Below are 25,170 nucleotides of genomic sequence, written 5' to 3'. Positions count from 1 at the left end.
CTTCTTGGACTTGGCACAGAAGGGGTTGATTCTGTATTCATAGGTTTGTAGAACAATAGGATTAAGGTCTTTTTCTCAACTCTGTTCATGTTGTAACATTTTTGCCATGAAGAGGCTGGGACCTCTGCGGAGTCAAATTCAGTTTTGAGAACTGCGTAAGTAAAGCGAGCGTCTGTGATAATATAGGAGAGAAACTGCCCACTAATCCTACAGAAACCTCTGGAAGAGCATGGCATTGTGAATGTTACACATATACAGCCTTTATTCTACTGAGTTAAACAACTCAGCTTTATCTCATGATGGAAGAACCTTTGGATGGTAAAATATGTTCCTCAAAAAGCAGTTTATTGAAAAAAATCCGATTTAAATCAAAAAAATCCGATTTAAATCAAAAAAATCCGATTTTTTTGATTTTTTTTAAAAAACATTGATTTTTATCCACCCTGGGATACCTTGGTGCATCCACCATCATCTTAAAGAAATTGTGTGCACATACCCATGGTCAGTTTTCTGTCTATGATTTTTTTATGACTTTTACATATCTGTGTAAAATTATCTACTATTTTGAATTTTTGGTGTCATTGTTAGACCCCAATTATGGTGCATGTGCATATGATTATAATGAAACACATTGGTTACTTTTACTGTTTAGTCTTTGCCCCAAAGTATCAATATGCCATTTTTGTCTTTTTCCAGCGGGGTCCTCAGATGCCTCTTATTTTTCTTTATGTTGTTGATACATGTATGGAGGATGAAGATCTTCAGGCTTTGAAGGAGTCAATGCAAATGTCTCTAAGCCTACTGCCTCCTACAGCCCTGGTGGGGCTTATCACCTTTGGTAGAATGGTGCATGTCCATGAGTTGGGGTGTGAAGGCATTTCCAAGAGCTATGTATTCCGTGGAACTAAAGACCTTTCTGCTAAACAGTTACAGGTGAGTATTTACTGATCTATAATTGTGTTATGTTTTTTATTCTCTTTACTTAAAGTCTGAAGTCCAAAATAATTTTCCTCCTAAATCCTCTTAAATAATTTCTTATATACTGTATTTTTCGGACTATAAGACACACCAGACCATAAGATGCAAGTAGATTTTAGAAGAGGAAAATAGAATTTTTTTTTAAAACAGAATATGTGGTCAATTCTGTACTAATATCCCCTACCCTGATATATATGTCCCCCCTAATCCAGGTATACATGGCTACCTCATCCCTATCCTGCTATGCATGGTCCTCTCATCTCTATCCTGGTTTGCATAGCCCCCTCAGCCCTATCCTGGTATGCATGGGCCCCTCATCTCTATCCTGTTATGCATGGCCCCCTCATGCGTATCCCGGTATGCGTGGCCCCCTCATCCCTATCCTTGTATGCATGACCCCCTCATCCCTATCCTGGTATGCATGGCCCCCTCATCCCTATCCTGGTATGCCTGGCCCCTTTATCCCTATCTTTGTGTACATGGCTCCCATCCCTGTCCTGGTATGAATAGCCCCCATCAGAAAAACATTAAACAAAACATAGACCATTCTACTTACCTTCCCTCTGCTCCTTCGCAGCATCCTGTTCTTATGCCAGCAGCTGATTTATGCTTGTAAGCAGCACATAACAGTGATGTCATGCACTGCTTACAAGCAGAGAATAGCTGCTGGAATACTCACTACTCCCCACGCTGGGACTATGGGCATGTGGAGCAGTGAATATTCATTGATCTTTAATAGCTGGCACAGTAACGTCAGCTGCCGGCTTCCTGCAGCTGTCGGGCGATCATGTTTGCCCGCTACTAAAAGGAATGAATATTTACTGGTCTCCGCTCCCATGGATGTGGAGCGCAGTGAATATTCATTCTCTTTACTAGCAGGCACATGTAATCGCCCGGCGGCTGCAGGAAGCCGGCTGCTGTGATTACTGTGCCCGCTATTAAAAATCAATAAATATTCACTGCTCCCCACGCCTATGGGAGTGGAGAGCAGTAAATATTCATTCCCCTTAGAAGCGGACACTCTTCGGAGCCCGGCAGCTGCAGGAAGCTGGTGGCTGTGGCTAACAGCATGTCTACTATTAAAGAGAAATTAATATTCACTGCTATTTCTCTTTAGCAGCGGGCACAGGTGTTAGACGCAGCAGCCGGCTCATGTCTCCTGTGACCCGTTGCTCCGCCACTGTCGCTCCCCCGCCTCCCCATTCTTTTTTTTTGTTTAAGAATCTCTAGTGCATGCTGGAATGCTCAAATGAAGCATCATAAGGGGCAGAAGCTGATGCCACTGCCACAGCCTCTGCTTCCTCCCAAAAACAAGGTGTCATCAGTGACACTCCTTTCAGGGGCTGGGATAGTCCCAGCATGATGTCCACTGTCCGAAATGCACTATGACAGCGCATTCTCTGTTTTCAGCTTATATCAGCAGTATATCAGAGTGCTTGTCAGAATACCTGGCATGCAGAGGCCAGTGACGTCACTTGTGGGTGTTCCAGAGCCCATTCTCGGATTACTCCTCTGAGATCCGTGGTCCTTGGATGACTTTTTTAAAGTATGTTTTCTTTGAACTGAAGCGGAGTTTCCAAAACCATACTGTACACAGCTGCAGTAATGTAGCAGCTGTTTGATTTATGCTACCCCTAGTTCGATCAGCATTAATCAACTGCCAGGAGCCATCAAATGATCATGTTTTCAGGAGTTCCTTAGTATTGCCCATGTGAAAATTAAATCTTGAAAACATGATTTGTTGGTGTCTTTTGAGGACTGGAGTTGGGGAACATTGTCCTACGGAATACACTATGTAGAGAGTTAGCACAAATCACTGTTTAATATAGCCCGTTTGAGTCCGTAAAGAAGTATAACAGCAACTATTGTATGGACTAATACTTGTGATAGGTTTCTACCTGTCAGGTATTACAAGTAGCTGAAGTGGGAACTTGTGTGAATCTGTATCACATAAAAAAGAGAAATCACACCTTGCAGGTAGTATCAGATGGAGTAGGAAGGCAAGGCGTAAGATGGTGATTTATTAGCAAATAGTACAAACTATTTAGTACAAGTCATCTTTATTTGTATAAAAAAACAAAAAGCACATATGGCCAGGGGAGAACAAGTAAAGACTGGCGACAGCCATTTCCTATGTGCTTAAGCTTCACTTTCCTCTCTTTTTTTTGCATAGTATTGTGAAGCAGCATCTCCTAAGGAATGCTCTACAGAATCGCCACAATTCACTTATAAATATATAGACCGTGCGAGAAAGGGGAGCAGTATAACAGCTAATTATTGTATGGACTGTTCTGTTATAGAAAACAGAAATTATATCTTCAGTTTATTCAGTCGCCATGACAGCACAACGAGAGAGGGGATCCGCCCTTCAGGGACAGGAAACCTCAGACATAAAAGGGCGGCACCTCACTCCCCCGTCAGTTAGTTTCCTGTCCCTGACAGTGGAACCTCTTCAGACAGGCCTTAAGAAGAAGGTTGAAGAAAAGAAGTTATCCCACTCCTGACAGGCCGGTACAGGTAGCGGGGGTCCCCTACCTCGGCCTGGTCAGGATGATGGAAGCACCACACGGCAGGGGGACTGTTTGTGTAGGTGGCAGCAGGAGGAAGCAACCCAAGGTAAATGGGTTAGCTTCTTTGGTGCCCGCGTTTCATACCTAGTAGGTAGCCCATGGTACCACGTCTGCTGGGCCTCTGGGGTCTGTCCGCCGCTGGCGCTGGGGTCTGCGTTGGCTGGGGAGCGCTGCCATCCTTGTTCGGCGCGTCTGCTCTCAGCGCCGCAGCCGCGACCGGAAGGGGCGTGTCCGGGTGACGCGGCGAGCGGCGCGGGGTGACGACGCGGCCGCGCATGCGCAGTAGCGCTGATTTTCCGGCTAATGGCGGCGCGCGGTGTCAAGGGGGGATTTTGGCCTCAGGGTGTCCGGCGCTCATCATGGGGGCGCGGCTCGCGGTGGATGGAGCCTATCGGTGCAATACCGATCAGCGGCACCTGGAGGACTTTTCCCTGCTGACCCCCATCCGGGGGTGGTACCCAGGGGGATGGATTTAAGAGGTGCACAGAGGCCTCTGCGTGTTCCTGTCTGTCTTTCCAGTATGGAGTCACCGGAGGGAACACCGCAGCTGTGCGGTGAACAGCAGCAACCACTTGAGCAGCCTCAGACAGGAAAGTCTCTGAGAAGCTCCCAGCGGCGTTCTAGTGGCAGTAGTCGCGCTGGTGGAGCTAAAGCGGCTCAGAAATCTACCAAGTCCTCAGGCCGTAAGGATCCTCTGGCTAAGAAGGACCCCCCCGATCACGGTACCATTTGCTGCAGGGATGGGTAAGTGAGCTACGTGAAAGTACGCTTTCTGATTGCTGTCCCTCCTTGTATTCCCTCTCTCCTTGTTAGGGGAGGAAATGTGTTTCCAAGTCCAAGCATAGGGAGTGTGCCATGTGTACGGAGCCACTTCCAGATGGACATAAAAAGAAGTTGTGCAGATCCTGCATACAGCATTTAATTGAGGAGGAAGCCCCTGACCTTACGTCTACACTTAGGGACATGGTTAAACAGGAGGTCAGAGATTCTATGAGATCCAGGTCTCACAAGTCAGTTTCCAAAAAAAAGGAAGGAAATTTCATCCCCAGCCTCAGATGTGGATTCAGAGACAGGTTGTTTGAGCTCGGATTCTCTTCCCTCATCTTCATCATCAGAGGACATAGAATCTAGCCGAGCCTGTCTATCACTGGATAGGATTAATCACCCCTCATCCTCTTGGGACAAAGTCCCGAAGTTGGATGCAGCAGTGGCCAAAGCGTGCAAAAAGACTTCCCTCCCATTTGAGGATTTAGGGAACCTAAAGGACCCGCTTGATAGGAAAGCCTATGTATTCCTTAAAGGAGCGTGGGAAACGTCAGCGGGGTCCCTGAGGCCAGCAATTGCAGCCACTTGCACAGCCCGGTCATTGATGGTGTGGCTGGGCCACCTGGAAGACCAACTCAAGGATAAGGTTCCGAGAAATGAGATCCTGTCTTCTATGACCATTATTCAGGATGCAGCAGCTTTCCTTTCAGATGCGTCAGCAGAGTGTTAGGCTGGCCGCAAGGTCCTCAACCTTATCAAACGCAGCCCGTAGGGCTCTGTGGATAAAATGTTGGCCAGGAGACTTACAGGCCAGATCGAAGCTATGTGGCATCCCCTGTGAAGGGGTTAATTTGTTTGGTCCGGTGCTAGATGAATTACTAGAAAAAGCGGGTGACAGTAAAAAGCAATTTCCTCTTTTGAGAAAACCCTTTTATAGGCGGGATTACAACAGAGGATGGTCTTATCGCCGAAGATCTGACAGAGATTCGACCAGATATAACTCCAACAGAAGAAGAGGTAGAGGATACACGTTTAACTCCCCTCGGGACTCTAAAAAACCTCAATGACTGGCAGCCCAGGTGGGTGGTAGGCTTTTAGCCTACTACCCAGCCTGGTTGAAAATCACTAATAGTCCATGGATTCTCAGTATCATTAAAGAGGGTGTAAGACAATGTAAGACTTTTCTTACTGAGTGTATTGGGGGACACTCGCTTGGCTGCGATATTTCAAGCACACGAAAAAGCTACTGCTACAAAATTGCACACCACCAATTATATATATATAACAACTCACAACACTTTATTGGCATAATAAAAACATTTAAAAACAACATAACACCACTGTAGAGCACCTGGATTCATAATTATTATACATATATCAATGATAAATATAAATATACAGCCTGTCCATAGGCCAGTATAAAAAAACAAGGCATTACAATAGATCACACCATATAACCTGCCTATCGGCTCATGGGGTTAATGTACACCTATATGCAGCATGGTAACCAATAGGTTCATCTAATACAAACCGGCCACTAGACGGACAGGCTGAGGTCTCCAGGAGATTCAGTGGTGATGGCCCCACGCGTATCGCCTCCCAGGTGAGGCTTCGTCAGGGGAAGTAGGCCATAGCCAATACACAGGTGAATATATACCATTAATAAGTGTTTTAATCGCTTACCGATGTGTCACGTTAATCTCAGAACCGGCATAAAGCTCCGAAACCGGAAGTGACGTCCTCTAGAGGCTATAGGAACGCCCATGCCCATGTAAGGGATACCTAACCATATCACATAGCGCGCCTGCGCAGACAGCTCCAAACGGAGCGCTGCTGGTAATCAGACTGCGCCTGCGTATGTGTCCCAATACATACAGGGCACGATGGAACCTGCAGAATGCGCCTGCATGAATAAGTATTTGGCCTAACCACATAACAGAGCGCGCCTGCGCAGATAACTCCAGAGCGGAGCACTGCCAATGATCAGACTGCGCCTGCGTATGTATACCGGTTCATGTGAGGCATGATAAAACCTACGAGGTGCGCCTGCGTGAATAGGTCCATTGCAGTGGCTCATAAGTAGACCGCGCCTGCATGAATTTCTGTGCCCGTATACAGTGGGCAGATATAAAGACGACAATTACAGGACAGTAAAGTATCTATCTGGTCCAGAATAGGGTCATGCAATTGGAAGTAACCAAGGGGTTTGATTCCAATAAGAACAACCAACCCTAGGGCTGGGGAACCATAAAAGAGAGAAATAAGAACCAGGTGTTTAAAGCCAGTGCGCGTCCGCAGCTAGCCAGAGCAAGGGGGGGGAGAAAGTGTATAACCCCCCCGGGGGGGAAGAAAAGAGGATAGTAATACTTATAGTACACATACACATACCTTCAACAGTCTCACATCACATATATACAGGCAGAAAACACAATTCACATCTGACACCCGCTCACACATGTATATATCCCCGGGGATACTGCAACCAGCATGCTCCCTAACACATTCAACCTATTGATATAATAAACAAATAATTTGGTATAGAAAAGTTTATTAGTTATATTATCTTATACATATAAATAGAAAGTTATATACCATTTTTTATATATATAAATGGTATATCTCACACCTCCATGGGACGTTCCATACTTATAAAAAGAAGGACCTAAAGAACTACCCATTTAGAATAAATAAATAATGTGGACGTATGGGTACCACTGTCATGATCATACAGTCCATTAATACGGACCTAACGATCCATCCTGGATAATAATACTCTATATAAATATGACAAACCCCACCTAGCTCCTGGTATAATAACCTAATAAAAAATCCAAAATACCCTGGCGTACCTAAACCCACCAAGCTGCCCCCATGAGCCGATCAACCAACTCAACTACCCCCATAAGCCAAAACAACAAAGTCCTGAGACTGACATGATGACGTCAATGGTTAGAAACCTGTATTGACACTGCAATAATAATGGTCCATAGGTGGTCTCTACTCCAGAGTCCTGTTCCAGTGGGATGGGGTCCGAATGGAGTACATGATACATGCTCCATACCAATCCAGAATAGTACTTGTAATTCATTCAGTGTTCCAGCTCCACAGGGCGAACGTATGTATAATTAATCCACAGTTGATCCACTTTGAGTACTAGTATTCAGAATCCCATGTGCTATCCATGAATGTCCCCCCTCATGAATGGGATACTTCTGCCGGTAGTCCTTGAGCAAGAATGTATATTAACCAAGAAATCCGGTAAACAATAGCTCTTCGTTCAGACCTGCGGGGGCAACAGATCCCAGATTAAAGATCCACCGTGCTTCTACTTGGAGCAACCGTTTCTTTGGAGAACCCCCCCTCTCAGAAGTAAAAATCCTCTCCAGTCCAACTACCCGTATATTAGTAGTACTGCCCGAGTGGCATGTAAGAAAGTGGGTCGCTACTGGTGTCAAAGTTCTACCTTTCTCAGCATCATTTCTGGCCAAATTAATGGTTGAAAAATGCTTCTGAACCCTCCGTCGTAATTCCTGGGAGGTTTGGCCCACATAGACCTTTTGACATGGGCAAATAAGTGCATAAATGACATGCCTAGTTCTACAATTTATATATCCCCCTAGTTTATGTGTTTGGCCATCAATGGGATTCTGAAAGGACTCTCTGACTGGACCCATGTGAGGACAGATATTGCAGTCCCCACATGGGAACGACCCCCTAAGTCTGACTCCTCGATTGAGTCTGGTAGTCTGTCTTTTGTAATGGCTCCTGACCAGGAGATCCCTGAAATTGGGCGCTCTCCTGGCCACAAGCATGGGTCGTTCACCCACAATATTGGATGTATTCAAATCCGTAGTAAGGATACCCCAGTGTTTTCGTAGAATACATCCTAATTGTGACCAATGGGTATTGTAATTGGTTATAAATTTGGGGGTGTTGTCTCGTACCTTACGTTCCGTGCTTAACAGAGACTCCTGTGTCTGGGTCCTCGCCCTCTGGAATGCTCGGGATATGCATCTCTGGGGATATTTTCTCTCCTTAAAACGGGAGGTCAATGCCAAAGCCTCGGTCTTGAAATCCTCCTCGCGTGTGCAGTTCCTCCGTGATCTCAGAAATTGTCCCATAGGGATTCCATATTTAGTATGCTGAGGATGGAAACTTCTGAAATCCAGGAGGCTGTTGGTCGCTGTTGGTTTACGATACAGCTTAGTCATGATAGCACCATCCTCCATCATGACTTCTAAATCCAAAAACGTAACTGAGGAGGAAGATATTGAGTATGTTAAAAAAATATTAAGTGAGTTATTATTCAATACTTCTATGAAACTCCTACACTCAGCCTCCGTTCCGGACCACACGAAGAAAACATCGTCAATAAAGCGCGTCCAATGACGCACCTTGTCCTTAAATATGTCAAGCATATATACCCTGGTGGCCTCCCACCATCCCAAAAACAGGTTGGCGAGAGCCGGGGCACACCTCGCCCCCATGGCCACACCAGAGGTTTGGAGATAGTATGTCCTGTCGAATGTAAAATAGTTATGTTTAAGAACAAACTCCATGAGGTCCACGATTAAGGAGTCGTGCATTCTGTCAGAATGCCTTGACTGATCCAAAAAATAGAGGACTGCCCCAACCGCATCATCATGTGCAATGTTCGAGTAGAGAGCCTCTACATCACACGTAACCAACAATGCGTCAGGTGGTAACCTGATACCCTGACTCTTCCTGATAAAATGGGAAGAGTCCAATGTAAAGGAGGGTAGTGTCTTAACAACAGGCTGCAAAAAATGGTCCACGTAAACACAAACTTTTTCGCATAAGCTTCCAATGCTGGCCACTATTGGACGGCCGGGAGGTTTGCAGAGATCCTTATGCACCTTGGGGAGCATATAGAAGGTGGCTATGATTGGATCCTCAACCCACATGAAATTAAATTCATGGCCATTAATGATCCCCAAGTCCCTAGCCCTTTCCAAAAGACTTCTCAATTTGGCTGAGAAAACTCCTGTTGGATCCGATGGCAATTTTCTATAGAAAAGGGTGTTATTCAACTGACGGTGGGCCTCCTCCAAATAGAGGGCATGTGGCCACAAGACCACATTGCCCCCTTTGTCAGCCTCCTTAATTAAGAAGGCAGGGTTAGATTTCAAATTTATGATGGCCCGTTGTTCCTCTTTCCCAAGATTATTTGGTATTCCAGTTAGGGGATGTAGTTGGAGAATATCTTTCTTAACCAGCTCGAAGAATACTCTTATGGCAGGCACCAATGAGAAGGGGGGGGCCACCATGGACTTGTTTTTATGGGGAAACCGATCCTTACCACTATCGATGGTATCCTCTTGTAATAGATGTAGTAGATCCTGTAGTACTCGTTGGTCCGTCTGATCCAATCCATCCCTGTCCTGTGGTCTGCTATGCAGAACTTGCAAAACCAAACATCTACAAAATAAATACAGGTCTTTAACCAATGTAAATTTATCAACCTTTTGTACAGGGGAAAATGTCAAACCCCTTTCCAACACTGATAACTCCACCGAAGTAAGGTGATGTTCAGATAGGTTGACAATCTGCAATTTACCTGATGGTCCATGTAGAGCAGGTGGCAGGGTCTCGGACTCAATTGGTGACTCTAGTTGTGGAAGAATTTGTGTCGTTTCGGTGTTCTGCGACCCCCAAATCTGGTGAACCGTCGAGGAGGCTGGATGGCGCTTCCGGCCCCTTCTGACCCTATGTCGGGTTCGCTTTCGGCCGATGATAAAAAATCACTGCCTGACGTGTTATATGCCCCTCCCTCTCCTTTACCTTTAGATGTCCCTGGTACTGCCCCCGGATGCTTAGATATCTGTGGTTAGGCCAAATACTTATTCATGCAGGCGCATTCTGCAGGTTCCATCGTGCCCTGTATGTATTGGGACACATACGCAGGCGCAGTCTGATTACCAGCAGCGCTCCGTTTGGAGCTGTCTGCGCAGGCGCGCTATGTGATATGGTTAGGTATCCCTTACATGGGCATGGGCGTTCCTATAGCCTCTAGAGGACGTCACTTCCGGTTTCGGAGCTTTATGCCGGTTCTGAGATTAACGTGACACATCGGTAAGCGATTAAAACACTTATTAATGGTATATATTCACCTGTGTATTGGCTATGGCCTACTTCCCCTGACGAAGCCTCACCTGGGAGGCGATACGCGTGGGGCCATCACCACTGAATCTCCTGGAGACCTCAGCCTGTCCGTCTAGTGGCCGGTTTGTATTAGATGAACCTATTGGTTACCATGCTGCATATAGGTGTACATTAACCCCATGAGCCGATAGGCAGGTTATATGGTGTGATCTATTGTAATGCCTTGTTTTTTTATACTGGCCTATGGACAGGCTGTATATTTATATTTATCATTGATATATGTATAATAATTATGAATCCAGGTGCTCTACAGTGGTGTTATGTTGTTTTTAAATGTTTTTATTATGCCAATAAAGTGTTGTGAGTTGTTATATATATATAATTGGTGGTGTGCAATTTTGTAGCAGTAGCTTTTTCTTTTTCTTATCGCTGTGTATCTTCTGCTACTTGCACCCCCTGTAGATATACCACTTCCACGGCTGTGCGCTGGTTTTTTTCTCATGTTCATGATTGTTTGTAACCTGACTTTTTAGCAGGTTTTCTTTCTGGCGGCACGCACCCTATTTTGGGGGTTTAGGGTCGATAACTATACTGTTTATTGACTTTATATTTTGTATATTTGTGTTTTATAGCTTACACTGGTGTATATCCACTATGGACTGGGATGCCCGGGAAGCAGCCTGGCGTGCTGAATCTACTAATGTCTTCTCTTCCACGGAGACAAATGCACCGGGTTCTGACTTTTCCACTTTAACATCTGAACTCACCACAGCCCATAGATTGGGGATTAGGTTGTGGTGGAATATTCGTAGCTTAGAGGAATATCTTAAAGCCAATATTGTGCCCCGTGGCCTCAGGGTCCCTATTTATCCCGCTTGGGAGCCTTCTGAGACCTTTCGGTCTACATGGGAACAGGGACTGCTACGTTGTTCAAATATTATCATAAATATGCTCCTTGAGCATGATAGGGAGTTACTTATGAATACTAAAAGTCGAATTAAGGACTTGGAATCTAAATTACTTGACTATGATGATAAAATGCAAGTCCAGCCTTTTAAGACCAGGCTTAAAGATACTCTGGACAAATACGATCATGACATAAGGGATAAAAAAAGATCCAAATTTTTTAGAGATCGGAGGGACTTTGATTCCCAACAAGCGTTTCAATGGAAACATCAGGGCAATCGTAGACAGATGCCACAGATATCTAAGCATCCGGGGGCAGTACCAGGGACATCTAAAGGTAAAGGAGAGGGAGGGGCATATAACACGTCAGGCAGTGATTTTTTATCATCGGCCGAAAGCGAACCCGACATAGGGTCAGAAGGGGCCGGAAGCGCCATCCAGCCTCCTCGACGGTTCACCAGATTTGGGGGTCGCAGAACACCGAAACGACACAAATTCTTCCACAACTAGAGTCACCAATTGAGTCCGAGACCCTGCCACCTGCTCTACATGGACCATCAGGTAAATTGCAGATTGTCAACCTATCTGAACATCACCTTACTTCGGTGGAGTTATCAGTGTTGGAAAGGGGTTTGACATTTTCCCCTGTACAAAAGGTTGATCAATTTACATTGGTTAAAGACCTGTATTTATTTTGTAGATGTTTGGTTTTGCAAGTTCTGCATAGCAGACCACAGGACAGGGATGGATTGGATCAGACGGACCAACGAGTACTACAGGATCTACTACATCTATTACAAGAGGATACCATCGATAGTGGTAAGGATCGGTTTCCCCATAAAAACAAGTCCATGGTGGCCCCCCCCTTCTCATTGGTGCCTGCCATAAGAGTATTCTTCGAGCTGGTTAAGAAAGATATTCTCCAACTACATCCCCTAACTGGAATACCAAATAATCTTGGGAAAGAGGAACAACGGGCCATCATAAATTTGAAATCTAACCCTGCCTTCTTAATTAAGGAGGCTGACAAAGGGGGCAATGTGGTCTTGTGGCCACATGCCCTCTATTTGGAGGAGGCCCACCGTCAGTTGAATAACACCCTTTTCTATAGAAAATTGCCATCGGATCCAACAGGAGTTTTCTCAGCCAAATTGAGAAGTCTTTTGGAAAGGGCTAGGGACTTGGGGATCATTAATGGCCATGAATTTAATTTCATGTGGGTTGAGGATCCAATCATAGCCACCTTCTATATGCTCCCCAAGGTGCATAAGGATCTCTGCAAACCTCCCGGCCGTCCAATAGTGGCCAGCATTGGAAGCTTATGCGAAAAAGTTTGTGTTTACGTGGACCATTTTTTGCAGCCTGTTGTTAAGACACTACCCTCCTTTACATTGGACTCTTCCCATTTTATCAGGAAGAGTCAGGGTATCAGGTTACCACCTGACGCATTGTTGGTTACGTGTGATGTAGAGGCTCTCTACTCGAACATTGCACATGATGATGCGGTTGGGGCAGTCCTCTATTTTTTGGATCAGTCAAGGCATTCTGACAGAATGCACGACTCCTTAATCGTGGACCTCATGGAGTTTGTTCTTAAACATAACTATTTTACATTCGACAGGACATACTATCTCCAAACCTCTGGTGTGGCCATGGGGGCGAGGTGTGCCCCGGCTCTCGCCAACCTGTTTTTGGGATGGTGGGAGGCCACCAGGGTATATATGCTTGACATATTTAAGGACAAGGTGCGTCATTGGACGCGCTTTATTGACGATGTTTTCTTCGTGTGGTCCGGAACGGAGGCTGAGTGTAGGAGTTTCATAGAAGTATTGAATAATAACTCACTTAATATTTTTTTAACATACTCAATATCTTCCTCCTCAGTTACGTTTTTGGATTTAGAAGTCATGATGGAGGATGGTGCTATCATGACTAAGCTGTATCGTAAACCAACAGCGACCAACAGCCTCCTGGATTTCAGAAGTTTCCATCCTCAGCATACTAAATATGGAATCCCTATGGGACAATTTCTGAGATCACGGAGGAACTGCACACGCGAGGAGGATTTCAAGACCGAGGCTTTGGCATTGACCTCCCGTTTTAAGGAGAGAAAATATCCCCAGAGATGCATATCCCGAGCATTCCAGAGGGCGAGGACCCAGACACAGGAGTCTCTGTTAAGCACGGAACGTAAGGTACGAGACAACACCCCCAAATTTATAACCAATTACAATACCCATTGGTCACAATTAGGATGTATTCTACGAAAACACTGGGGTATCCTTACTACGGATTTGAATACATCCAATATTGTGGGTGAACGACCCATGCTTGTGGCCAGGAGAGCGCCCAATTTCAGGGATCTCCTGGTCAGGAGCCATTACAAAAGACAGACTACCAGACTCAATCGAGGAGTCAGACTTAGGGGGTCGTTCCCATGTGGGGACTGCAATATCTGTCCTCACATGGGTCCAGTCAGAGAGTCCTTTCAGAATCCCATTGATGGCCAAACACATAAACTAGGGGGATATATAAATTGTAGAACTAGGCATGTCATTTATGCACTTATTTGCCCATGTCAAAAGGTCTATGTGGGCCAAACCTCCCAGGAATTACGACGGAGGGTTCAGAAGCATTTTTCAACCATTAATTTGGCCAGAAATGATGCTGAGAAAGGTAGAACTTTGACACCAGTAGCGACCCACTTTCTTACATGCCACTCGGGCAGTACTACTAATATACGGGTAGTTGGACTGGAGAGGATTTTTACTTCTGAGAGGGGGGGTTCTCCAAAGAAACGGTTGCTCCAAGTAGAAGCACGGTGGATCTTTAATCTGGGATCTGTTGCCCCCGCAGGTCTGAACGAAGAGCTATTGTTTACCGGATTTCTTGGTTAATATACATTCTTGCTCAAGGACTACCGGCAGAAGTATCCCATTCATGAGGGGGGACATTCATGGATAGCACATGGGATTCTGAATACTAGTACTCAAAGTGGATCAACTGTGGATTAATTATACATACGTTCGCCCTGTGGAGCTGGAACACTGAATGAATTACAAGTACTATTCTGGATTGGTATGGAGCATGTATCATGTACTCCATTCGGACCCCATCCCACTGGAACAGGACTCTGGAGTAGAGACCACCTATGGACCATTATTATTGCAGTGTCAATACAGGTTTCTAACCATTGACGTCATCATGTCAGTCTCAGGACTTTGTTGTTTTGGCTTATGGGGGTAGTTGAGTTGGTTGATCGGCTCATGGGGGCAGCTTGGTGGGTTTAGGTACGCCAGGGTATTTTGGATTTTTTATTAGGTTATTATACCAGGAGCTAGGTGGGGTTTGTCATATTTATATAGAGTATTATTATCCAGGATGGATCGTTAGGTCCGTATTAATGGACTGTATGATCATGACAGTGGTACCCATACGTCCACATTATTTATTTATTCTAAATGGGTAGTTCTTTAGGTCCTTCTTTTTATAAGTATGGAACGTCCCATGGAGGTGTGAGATATACCATTTATATATATAAAAAATGGTATATAACTTTCTATTTATATGTATAAGATAATATAACTAATAAACTTTTCTATACCAAATTATTTGTTTGTTTATTATATCAATAGGTTGAATGTGTTAGGGAGCATGCTGGTTGCAGTATCCCCGGGGATATATACATGTGTGAGCGGGTGTCAGATGTGAATTGTGTTTTCTGCCTGTATATATGTGATGTGAGACTGTTGAAGGTATGTGTATGTGTACTATAAGTATTACTATCCTCTTTTTTTCCCCCCCGGGGGGGTTATACACTTTCTCCCCCCCCTTGCTCTGGCTAGCTGCGGACGCGCACTGGCTTTAAACACCTGGTTCTTATTTCTCTCTTTTATGGTTCCCCAGCCCTAGGGTTGGTTGTTCTTATTGGAATCAAACCCCTTGGTTACTTCCAATTGCATGACCCTATTCTGGACCAGATAGATACTTTACTGTCCTGTAATTGTCGTCTTTATATCTGCCCACTGTATACGGGCACAGAAATTCATGCAGGCGCGGTCTACTTATGAGCCACTGCAATGGACCTATTCACGCAGGCGCACCTCGTAGGTTTTATCATGCCTCACATGAACCGGTATACATACGCAGGCGCAGTCTGATCATTGGCAGTGCTCCGCTCTGGAGTTATCTGCGCAGGCGCGCTCTGTTATGTGGTTAGGCCAAATACTTATTCATGCAGGCGCATTCTGCAGGTTCCATCGTGCCCTGTATGTATTGGGACACATACGCAGGCGCAGTCTGATTACCAGCAGCGCTCCGTTTGGAGCTGTCTGCGCAGGCGCGCTATGTGATATGGTTAGGTATCCCTTACATGGGCATGGGCGTTCCTATAGCCTCTAGAGGACGTCACTTCCGGTTTCGGAGCTTTATGCCGGTTCTGAGATTAACGTGACACATCGGTAAGCGATTAAAACACTTATTAATGGTATATATTCACCTGTGTATTGGCTATGGCCTACTTCCCCTGACGAAGCCTCACCTGGGAGGCGATACGCGTGGGGCCATCACCACTGAATCTCCTGGAGACCTCAGCCTGTCCGTCTAGTGGCCGGTTTGTATTAGATGAACCTATTGGTTACCATGCTGCATATAGGTGTACATTAACCCCATGAGCCGATAGGCAGGTTATATGGTGTGATCTATTGTAATGCCTTGTTTTTTTATACTGGCCTATGGACAGGCTGTATATTTATATTTATCATTGATATATGTATAATAATTATGAATCCAGGTGCTCTACAGTGGTGTTATGTTGTTTTTAAATGTTTTTATTATGCCAATAAAGTGTTGTGAGTTGTTATATATATATATAATTGGTGGTGTGCAATTTTGTAGCAGTAGCTTTTTCTTTTTCTTATCGCTGTGTATCTTCTGCTACTTGCACCCCCTGTAGATATACCACTTCCACGGCTGTGCGCTGGTTTTTTTCTCATGTTCATTTCAAGCACACGGGCACGGGTTTTTAAAACAAAGCAGTCCATACGGTTTATTAAGCCTCATAAACCGGGTTATGCACAGTTCATAGAACATCACAGGCACCAACTGGTGATATTAACTTGCATCTTCAAACACTTTAACTACAGGTTTGACTCAGGGACACTAAACATGCTGGTCCTCACTGACCAGTTGCCGTGGTTTACCACACAGTCCAGGTTACAAGCACCAACAGCTTGTGGAGGTACCTTATGGGAGCTCCTGCTCCGTCTGCTGACTCCTTGTCAGTCCTCTCTCCTGGGGAAACTGCCTTACGGGGTTCACCAACTTGCCTGGCCGGCACACATCAGTCAGTCCAGAGCCACCGAAGGACTGTAGCTTCCCCAAGTTCCACTGTGTGTTGCTCAGGGGTCCTGGTACACCTCCCAGGACCTCTCACGCCAGCATGTGCTCTCCAGGAAGCCTCCTACCAGGTCTTCCAGCACAGGGGCATACACAGCCCACACACAGCGCTCAGGAACCCCCTGTAACCTCACCACTCAGGTCCACTCACTGGAACCACACAGGAACCCAGGGGCCATGTGACCCACACCCTGGTCACGTTATGTACCTGTAACCACACCCACAGTAATGGATCACATGGCTGGTCACGTGATCCTGACATCACTGCAGGTCTATTCTCACGGCCTCAATACAACTCCGTGCACATACCGGGGAGACCATGCAGCGCCCCCTACCTGTTACAGGGGTCACTGCATCACATATCCCCCCCCCTCTGTTCAAACTTGTGGGGTTGAACACCTGTCATACACGTGGGGTCACGAGACATGTCACGTACGTTACCTTGCCATATCAGTCGAGGGAACCGTCTCAGTCGGTTTTGGGCATCACATACAATCATACCTTTGGTAAGGTCTTCCCGCCCCCAGCGGTCAATGTGTATATTTTGAGTTTTAGCTCTCAAGCCACCATCTACTCGTGTCAACAGACCCCTGGTCACCACATTTTTTCTGTACGCCCCGTCACCCGACTTTCCTCTCCACGGCCGGCACCCACGGTTGGCGCGGTCATGAGTCCTACTGACGGTCAAACCGACTATCTGGTCTGAGTCGGACCCACTTAGTATATGACAGGAACTACTGTCCAGGTCTCTCAGTCTCATACTGGGAGTAGAACTACTACTTGCAGATTCTCGACGTTCTTGCCTTGCTGAAAGTCTCCGGCAACCTGCTATTTCATCATTTGGAGGGTCCCTTCTGTTCCCTTTTCCTTGGGAAGAAGGCGGCCGCCACCTCATGTTCTGCAGCTGTTTGTTGACCTGCCGTCTGTACAGTCTTAGCTGCTCTACTTCTCTCAGGTATGCCACGCGGTACCTCAGGAGCATCCGGATATTTCCTAGACTCTCCTTGGACCCGACGACCAGGAATGACACCATCCCATCTTCACCCACCTGGGCCTCGTCATCAGCCGGAATCCTTAGTCTCTTCACACCGGATATATTCACCATCTCCTGCATCACTTTCCCAAATCTGCCAATGAGCTTCGCCACCAGAGCCTTGGGCACTTGGACTGTGCCCTCTACCAAGCCCAGACGACTTTGAGCTTTCCTGGCTTGCTCCAAACATCGAGTGGCCTCATTATTCCTCAACAGGATCATCTGTTTCGTGCGGAGGCACTGTAGGTGCATGTCCCTCAGGACAGCCACCCTCTTCACTGTGACTTCCTTAGAAGACAGTATCACCAACTGTTTCGTCTCCAGTGCCCAGTGCACACTACACGCTTCTACTGCCTTTTTAAAGGCCTCATGCACACCCTCACGGGTACATGCATCTTGCGCCTCTACGGGTACATCTATCACGCACTTGAAGAGCGGAGTCTCACTTCCTTCAAGAACAGATGGCTCCTGCCTTGCCATGGACCTTTCCATCAAGACACCTGTCACAACCGGGTGACCATCTTGTTCTGCTTTTAGCGCCAACTCCTCTTCAGCTTTACCCTCTTCCAGACCCCGGGTCAAGATGGGCATTAGCAGCTTCACCTCGTTACCACTCTGGTACTGACACGAGAAGTCTGCGACCACCACCTCTTTTCCTTGTAGAGGGCCTTTCAGTGCTTCTCTGAGCACGTCAATGTCTTCCTTTAGGGTCTGATACACATTTTGCCACCTGAACAGGTGACCTCTGAGCTCAGAGACTTCCTTCTCCAGCTCATCCACTCTGCGCTCAGCCGCTTGTCTCAGGACCCTTTCTCGTTCGAGATGGTCGTTCACCGTCTCTTTAACCAGTTCTATCTCGCTCCTCCCATCCTTTGGACTGGTGGAACATCCATCACTTGAGGAGGTATTTACTTCAGGCACCACCTCCTTGGTGGCCTCCTCCACTTCTGCACCCTCAGACTTTGCACTGTCAGGGTCGGCCCTCTCTTGGGTCTCAGCGGTGACATCATTAGGTTCGTCCCTTTTCCCTGGGACTTCAGAGTACTTCATACACCCCAGGTCCTCAGCATCTTCCGTCAATTCCTCACATGGAACAACCGGCTCAGCCCCTTTGGCTCTTTTACATCTCCGGCGACGGGAGGAAGAATTGCCTGAGTCAACCTTATTACACTCTTTTCCACTGGTATCACCGTCTGAATGGGAGTCACCACCACCCGTCACCACAGGTCCTGGACCCCGTCCTCCACCCGTTACCACAGGTCCTGGACCCCGTCCTCCACCCGTTACCACAGGTCCTGGACCCCGTCCTCCACCCGTTACCACAGGTCCTGGACCCCGTCCTCCACCCGTCAGTACAGATCCTGGACCCCGTCCTCCACCTGTCACCATGGCACATGCGCTTGTTACTGGCCATGACTTGTCACAGTCACCCCCAGAATCTGTGTCACACCCCACAGTATGATGACGCCACGAGTCACTCTCTGTCTGGGTGTCAGCTCCACTTGTTTTATCCAGCAGACCACTACCAGTCGTATTGTGGCACACTTCAGGTGACGTTAGGTCAGTTAGTTGGGCAGTCGCACCTTTTCCCTTGTTCAGGCCTACCTTAGGACTGTCAACTCTAGGGGGCGCCTTCTCAATATTACTAACTGACATCCACATTATATCCACAAACACTTCAGCCTTTTCCCACAGTGCTACCAAATCTTGTCCTATTACCATAGGATACGGCAAGATCGGGTCTACAGCCACCTCATGGTATGTGGAAACCTCCGCTGCGACAATGTAGATAGTGGCTACCTGGAGATATTCAGTGTCGCTAGGTGACACAGAATTTCCTGGAAGGGTTCTCAGCACAGACGCTTCTCTCCCCGGGTCTATCAATCCCCGCACACACTTTCCATCCAGCCAAAAAGGACACAGTCGTGACACCTCACTGATTGCCGCCCCTTTTTTGGATCCGCCCCCTTTTTGGGCAAGTGCTCTGCTTTTTGACACCACCCCGGTTCGGGATTCAGCCCCCCTTCGGGATTCCACCACTTTTTGGGCCATTACCCCTGTTCGGGTTACCGCCCCTTTTTGGGTCTCCGCCCCCTTTTGGGCAACCATCCCCGTTTGGGCCACCGCTCACTATTAGGGATACTCCCCACCCTGGGATACACCCCGTGGACTTCCCCACGGCACTCAGGCCCCAGTTCGCACAGTACACCCCTTTGTCTCTGGGCTTGTACTGGCCCTTTAAGAGTCTGCACAAAAAGAAAAAAAAAAATTATTTTTTTTTGTATATGTCACTTCACCAGCTCCTGCTGGTACCGCCACAGCTCCCGCTGCAGTCACACACAACCGGCACCTCCGGCTGCAAACTACAAGCCACTGCTGCTGCCACTGCTGGGGAACCTCTTGCTGCCACTGCAGCTACGCTCCACCAGGCTCTACCGCCGGCTTCGTGGACCCGCCAATCCACAGGACGCCGCTTGTCCCCTTCGTAACCCCGCCGAGTTACAGCCAGACGCTTGTCAGCTTCGTAACCCCGCCGAGTTACAGCCAGACGCTTGTCAGCTTCGTAACCCCGCCGAGTTACAGCCAGACGCAATCTTCGTGGCCCCGCCGAGCCACAGCAATTAACTCCACGTGTGCCTGCTGGATCGCTGCCCGCTTCGAGCACCAAATGTAAGACAATGTAAGACTTTTCTTACTGAGTGTATTGGGGGACACTCGCTTGGCTGCGATATTTCAAGCACACGGGCACGGGTTACAAGCACCAACAGCTTGTGGAGGTACCTTATGGGAGCTCCTGCTCCGTCTGCTGACTCCTTGTCAGTCCTCTCTCCTGGGGAAACTGCCTTACGGGGTTCACCAACTTGCCTGGCCGGCACACATCAGTCAGTCCAGAGCCACCGAAGGACTGTAGCTTCCCCAAGTTCCACTGTGTGTTGCTCAGGGGTCCTGGTACACCTCCCAGGACCTCTCACGCCAGCATGTGCTCTCCAGGAAGCCTCCTACCAGGTCTTCCAGCACAGGGGCATACACAGCCCACACACAGCGCTCAGGAACCCCCTGTAACCTCACCACTCAGGTCCACTCACTGGAACCACACAGGAACCCAGGGGCCATGTGACCCACACCCTGGTCACGTTATGTACCTGTAACCACACCCACAGTAATGGATCACATGGCTGGTCACGTGATCCTGACATCACTGCAGGTCTATTCTCACGGCCTCAATACAACTCCGTGCACATACCGGGGAGACCATGCAGCGCCCCCTACCTGTTACAGGGGTCACTGCATCACAAGGGTTTAAAATTCCAATTCCATCACATCCCTCAGGACAAATTTAAATTAACCCCCATCCGTTCTTCTCCTGCAGAACAATTGGCACTGGAGTCAGAAGTCCAGGATCTCCAACAAAAAAGGGTTCTGATTAGAGTGCCCATGGAAGAGCGAGGTAAGGGGTTTTATTCCCCTTTATTCCTGATTAAAAAACCTGATGGGTCGTATCGTACCATCATTAATCTAAAAGGCCTGAATGAATTCTTGCTGATCCCATCCTTTAAAATGGAATCTGTGAAAACGGCAATAAAGCTTCTCTTTCACAATTGCTTCATGGTTGTCTTAGATCTGAAAGACGCCTATTATCATGTCCCAATACATGTAAATCATCAGCGTTTTCTCAGGGTGGCGGTTTCACTTGCCGGCACGGTAGAACACTTCCAATATCAGGCAATATAATTTGGTGTTGCAGTGCACCCCGTGTTTTCACTAAGATCATGTTAGAGCGTTCAGAATCACATTGTAAGAACCAGTTGGGGAAGGTGATAGCAGCATTAAATAACTTAGGATGGGTTATTAATCTCAAAAAGTCGCGTCTGCAGCTCTTAAGATCACAGGAGTTTTTAGGTCTTATCATAGACTCGGGTCAGCAGGAATGTCACCTGCCGGACTCAAAAAGTAAACAGTATTCATTGGCTTGCCACCAAAGCGATTAATAATCCCGTAGTCTCCTTAAGAGGAGCGATGTCACTTTTGGGTTCTCTTACTTCTTGTATTCCGGCGGTTCTCTGGGCACAGTTTCACTCCAGATCTCTGCAGTGGGATGTTCTACGTAATTTTCGTCGGCTGGGCGCTAATCTCGATAGTAAATTTTCTCTATCTGCTGAGACCACTAATTCACTAATTTGGTGGACACACATACCGAATCTTCGTAGAGGGGTACCCTGGACAAATCAGATAACACGAGTGATTACAACTGATGCTAGCCCCATGGGTTGGGGGGCACACTGGGAGAGTAATTGGATCCAGGGTCTGTGGTCCCAGTCTGAACGAAACTCATCCTCCAACCTAAAGGAACTGTTAGCGGTAGAACGCGCGTTAAATGGGTTCCTTATACCCCTACAAGGTAGACATGTCAGACTATTTTCTGACAACCAGGTGACCGTTGCCTATATTAACCATCAAGGAGGTACGCGGACTGGTTCGTTAATGGACGTTGCGAATCGTATTTTTCAGATTGCCGAGAATCACCTACTTTCCCTTACGGCTCTTCATATAAAGGGAAAACTCAATACCATGGCCGATTATTTAAGCCGCAACGAACTCAAACAAGGGGACTGGTCTCTAAAACCGGCTGTCTTCAATCTGATCGTACATTTGTGGGGATGTCCAGAAATAGATCTCTTTGCCAGTCGAGGAAACAGAAAACTACATCAATTCTGTTCCCTAAATCCAAGGGACAACCCGTATGCAGTCGACGCTCTCCTAATCTCCTGGAACTTCAGTCTCGCCTATGCCTTTCCCCCTCTAAACCTAATTCCTATAGTTCTGAGGAAAATACGGGAAGACAGGGCCCGAGTGATACTAATAGCCCCGTTCTGGCCCAGAAGGTCGTGGTTCCCATGGCTGAGAAACATGTCCATTTCCCAGCCATGGATCCTCCCGGAAATATCAGATCTCCTCTCCCAGGGTCCAATCCTACATCCACGAGTAGCCAACTTACACTTAACAGCGTTGAATTTGAGAGGTTGCTACTAAAGGGGAAAGGATTTTCTCAAAATCTTGTAAATACACTGCTTAAGAGTAGAAAAGCCTCCACGACAAACATCTATGTCAGGGTTTGGAGAAGGTTCCTGTCGAGTTCAGGAGCGCAGGTTGATCAAATACCTGATATTTCTCAAATCCTAGAATTTTTACAAAAGGGCCTGGAGATGGGCTTAGCCACCAGCACTCTCAGAGTTCAGGTGTCAGCTCTGGGGGCGCTATATAATTCTAACTTGGCCAGCAATCACTGGGTATCTGGGTTCTTCAAGGCGGTTACCAGACCCAGACCGGTTATTAAACAGAAGATGGTACCATGGGACCTAAATATTGTACTCTCAGCTCAAACACAAGCCCCGTTCGAGCCTATTGAGACCGTACCGATAAAAATCCTGTCGGTTAAAACGGCCCTCTTAGTTGCCCTCACGTCCGCAAGAAGAGTCAGTGATCTGCAGGCATTTTCTAGGCAGCCTCCATATATGCAGTTTAGGGAAGATAGAGTTGTTATGAAACCTGACCCCCTTTATCTTCCAAAAGTCGCTTCAAAATTTCATAGATCACAAGAGGTCTTCCTACCTTCGTTTTGTTCCAATCCCTCTAATGATAAAGAGCATAGATTTCATTGTTTAGATGTAAGAAGGTGTCTTCTCGAATATATTTCAGTTACAGACACCTGGGAAAAATAACTCCTTATTTATATCCTATCCTATCAGGGAGTTAGGAGAGGGCTTAGGGTATCAAAAAATACACTAGCCAGATGGATTAGGGAGGCGATATCTCTCGCTTATACCGCAGGTGGCGTGGAAATTCCAGAAGGAATAAAGGCTCACTCCACTCGTGCGGTAGCCACATCCTGGGCAGAGAGAGCAGAGGTGTCGATTGAAGACATTTGTAAGGCGGCCACATGGTCTTCTCCATCTACCTTTCTTAGACACTATAGACTAGATCTAGGTGGCTCCTACGACCTCACGTTTGGGAGAAGGGTGCTGGAGGCAGTGGTCCCTCCCTAGTCACTTTTTCACTTCTCTGAAAGTCTCTCGTTGTGCTGTCATGGTGACTGAATAAATACATACGCTACTTACCTGGTAGCAGTGTTTTTTCAGGAGCCATGACAGCACCCTTATATTCCCTACCCTCTTTGCTTATTGGGGTCGACACCTCCTTTTAGTTATTTCCTAAGTTTATTCACTGGGTGAATTGTACCATGTTTTAAAATTGTTTATGTGCTACTAACCTAGAAGGTCCTTTCATACTCTGTAATCCAACTGACGGGGGAGTGAGGTGCCGCCCTTTTATGTCTGAGGTTTCCTGTCCCTGAAGGGCGGATCCCCTCTCTCGTTGTGCTGTCATGGCTCCTGAAAAAACACTGCTACCAGGTAAGTAGCGTATGTATTTTGCTTTGGGCATAAAAGGAACAAGCATGGTCCAGCTGGGTCGGGGCAGCAGGTGTCTGCTGGCTGCTAAACGGGTTTTTATGTATAATGTAGTTCACAAGAAATCAAAGTTGAGCCAGTACTGGACTACTAGTCAGACTCAAAATCACATGACATAGGTGCACATTATGAAAAGGTTCTACATGTATAGATGTGGCTAGATCTACACGGTGACATGTAGTGCGTAACGGCATGCGACAAAAACATCTGTGCGACTTGCTGTTGAGCGGCTATTTTAGAACTGATTTAGTTATAAAAAAAAACGCTACGTTATAGACAAGTCGTATGTATGTTGCAACTAGCATTGAAGTCTATGACAAATGCACTGCGTACCACTTGCGACCAGCGATTGAAAATCCAACAGATCTGGACATATTTGCAACTCTATGACAAAGTATTAACAAATAAAGTAGCACTCTGTGGCACTATAGCATGTAAACATGAAATATATGAAATATGAATTGCATTACTGCTCTAGAAAATAGGAAAAAATGAAGATACTTATCGCATATAGGCTCTCTGGCCGCGTACTCCACCCATCAGCCCATGGCGGTTTTACTTACAGCAAGATCCTACCTACCCATATAGATACAGGCTTCAGGCTAGGAGAGGATTCACGTTAGGATAGGTTCTCAGCAACAGGAGATCGCTTGCCGTTGGCTGCTGGACATGCATGAATTGGTTAAATTATGTTCTAAGTGTCTACGTTTTTCCTATTTTCTAGAGCAGTAATGCTATTCTATTTTCATATATTTCACCTTTACATGCTATAGCATTACAGAGAGCTACTTTATTTGTTAGTTATGTGTAGAGATGGCTACTCTTAGTTTGCACCTGTACACACTAGTCTTCTCTTTGGAAGTGACGGTCAGTCTTTTGTTATCTATGACAAAGACTGTTGCCACACCATAGCACAGCTGAGCTGGGATAA

General features: G+C 46.7%; 1 protein-coding gene across 1 annotated transcript in view; it reads left to right on the top strand.

Annotated features, from left to right (window-relative positions):
- LOC143773945 (protein transport protein Sec23A) overlaps positions 1-25,170 on the top strand; it is a 382,144-nt gene that overhangs the window by 69,071 nt on the left and 287,903 nt on the right. Inside the window, exon 5 of the mRNA XM_077261251.1 lies at positions 697-933. Within this exon, the coding sequence (XP_077117366.1) occupies positions 697-933 (237 nt within the window). The remainder of the gene's footprint in view (positions 1-696; positions 934-25,170) is intronic.

The sequence above is a fragment of the Ranitomeya variabilis genome, chromosome 1 (assembly GCF_051348905.1).
Source record: "Ranitomeya variabilis isolate aRanVar5 chromosome 1, aRanVar5.hap1, whole genome shotgun sequence".
Taxonomy (NCBI): Eukaryota; Metazoa; Chordata; class Amphibia; order Anura; family Dendrobatidae; genus Ranitomeya; species Ranitomeya variabilis.
The sequence above is the reverse complement of the archived record's forward strand: the minus strand, read 5'-3'. Positions and strand labels throughout refer to the sequence as shown.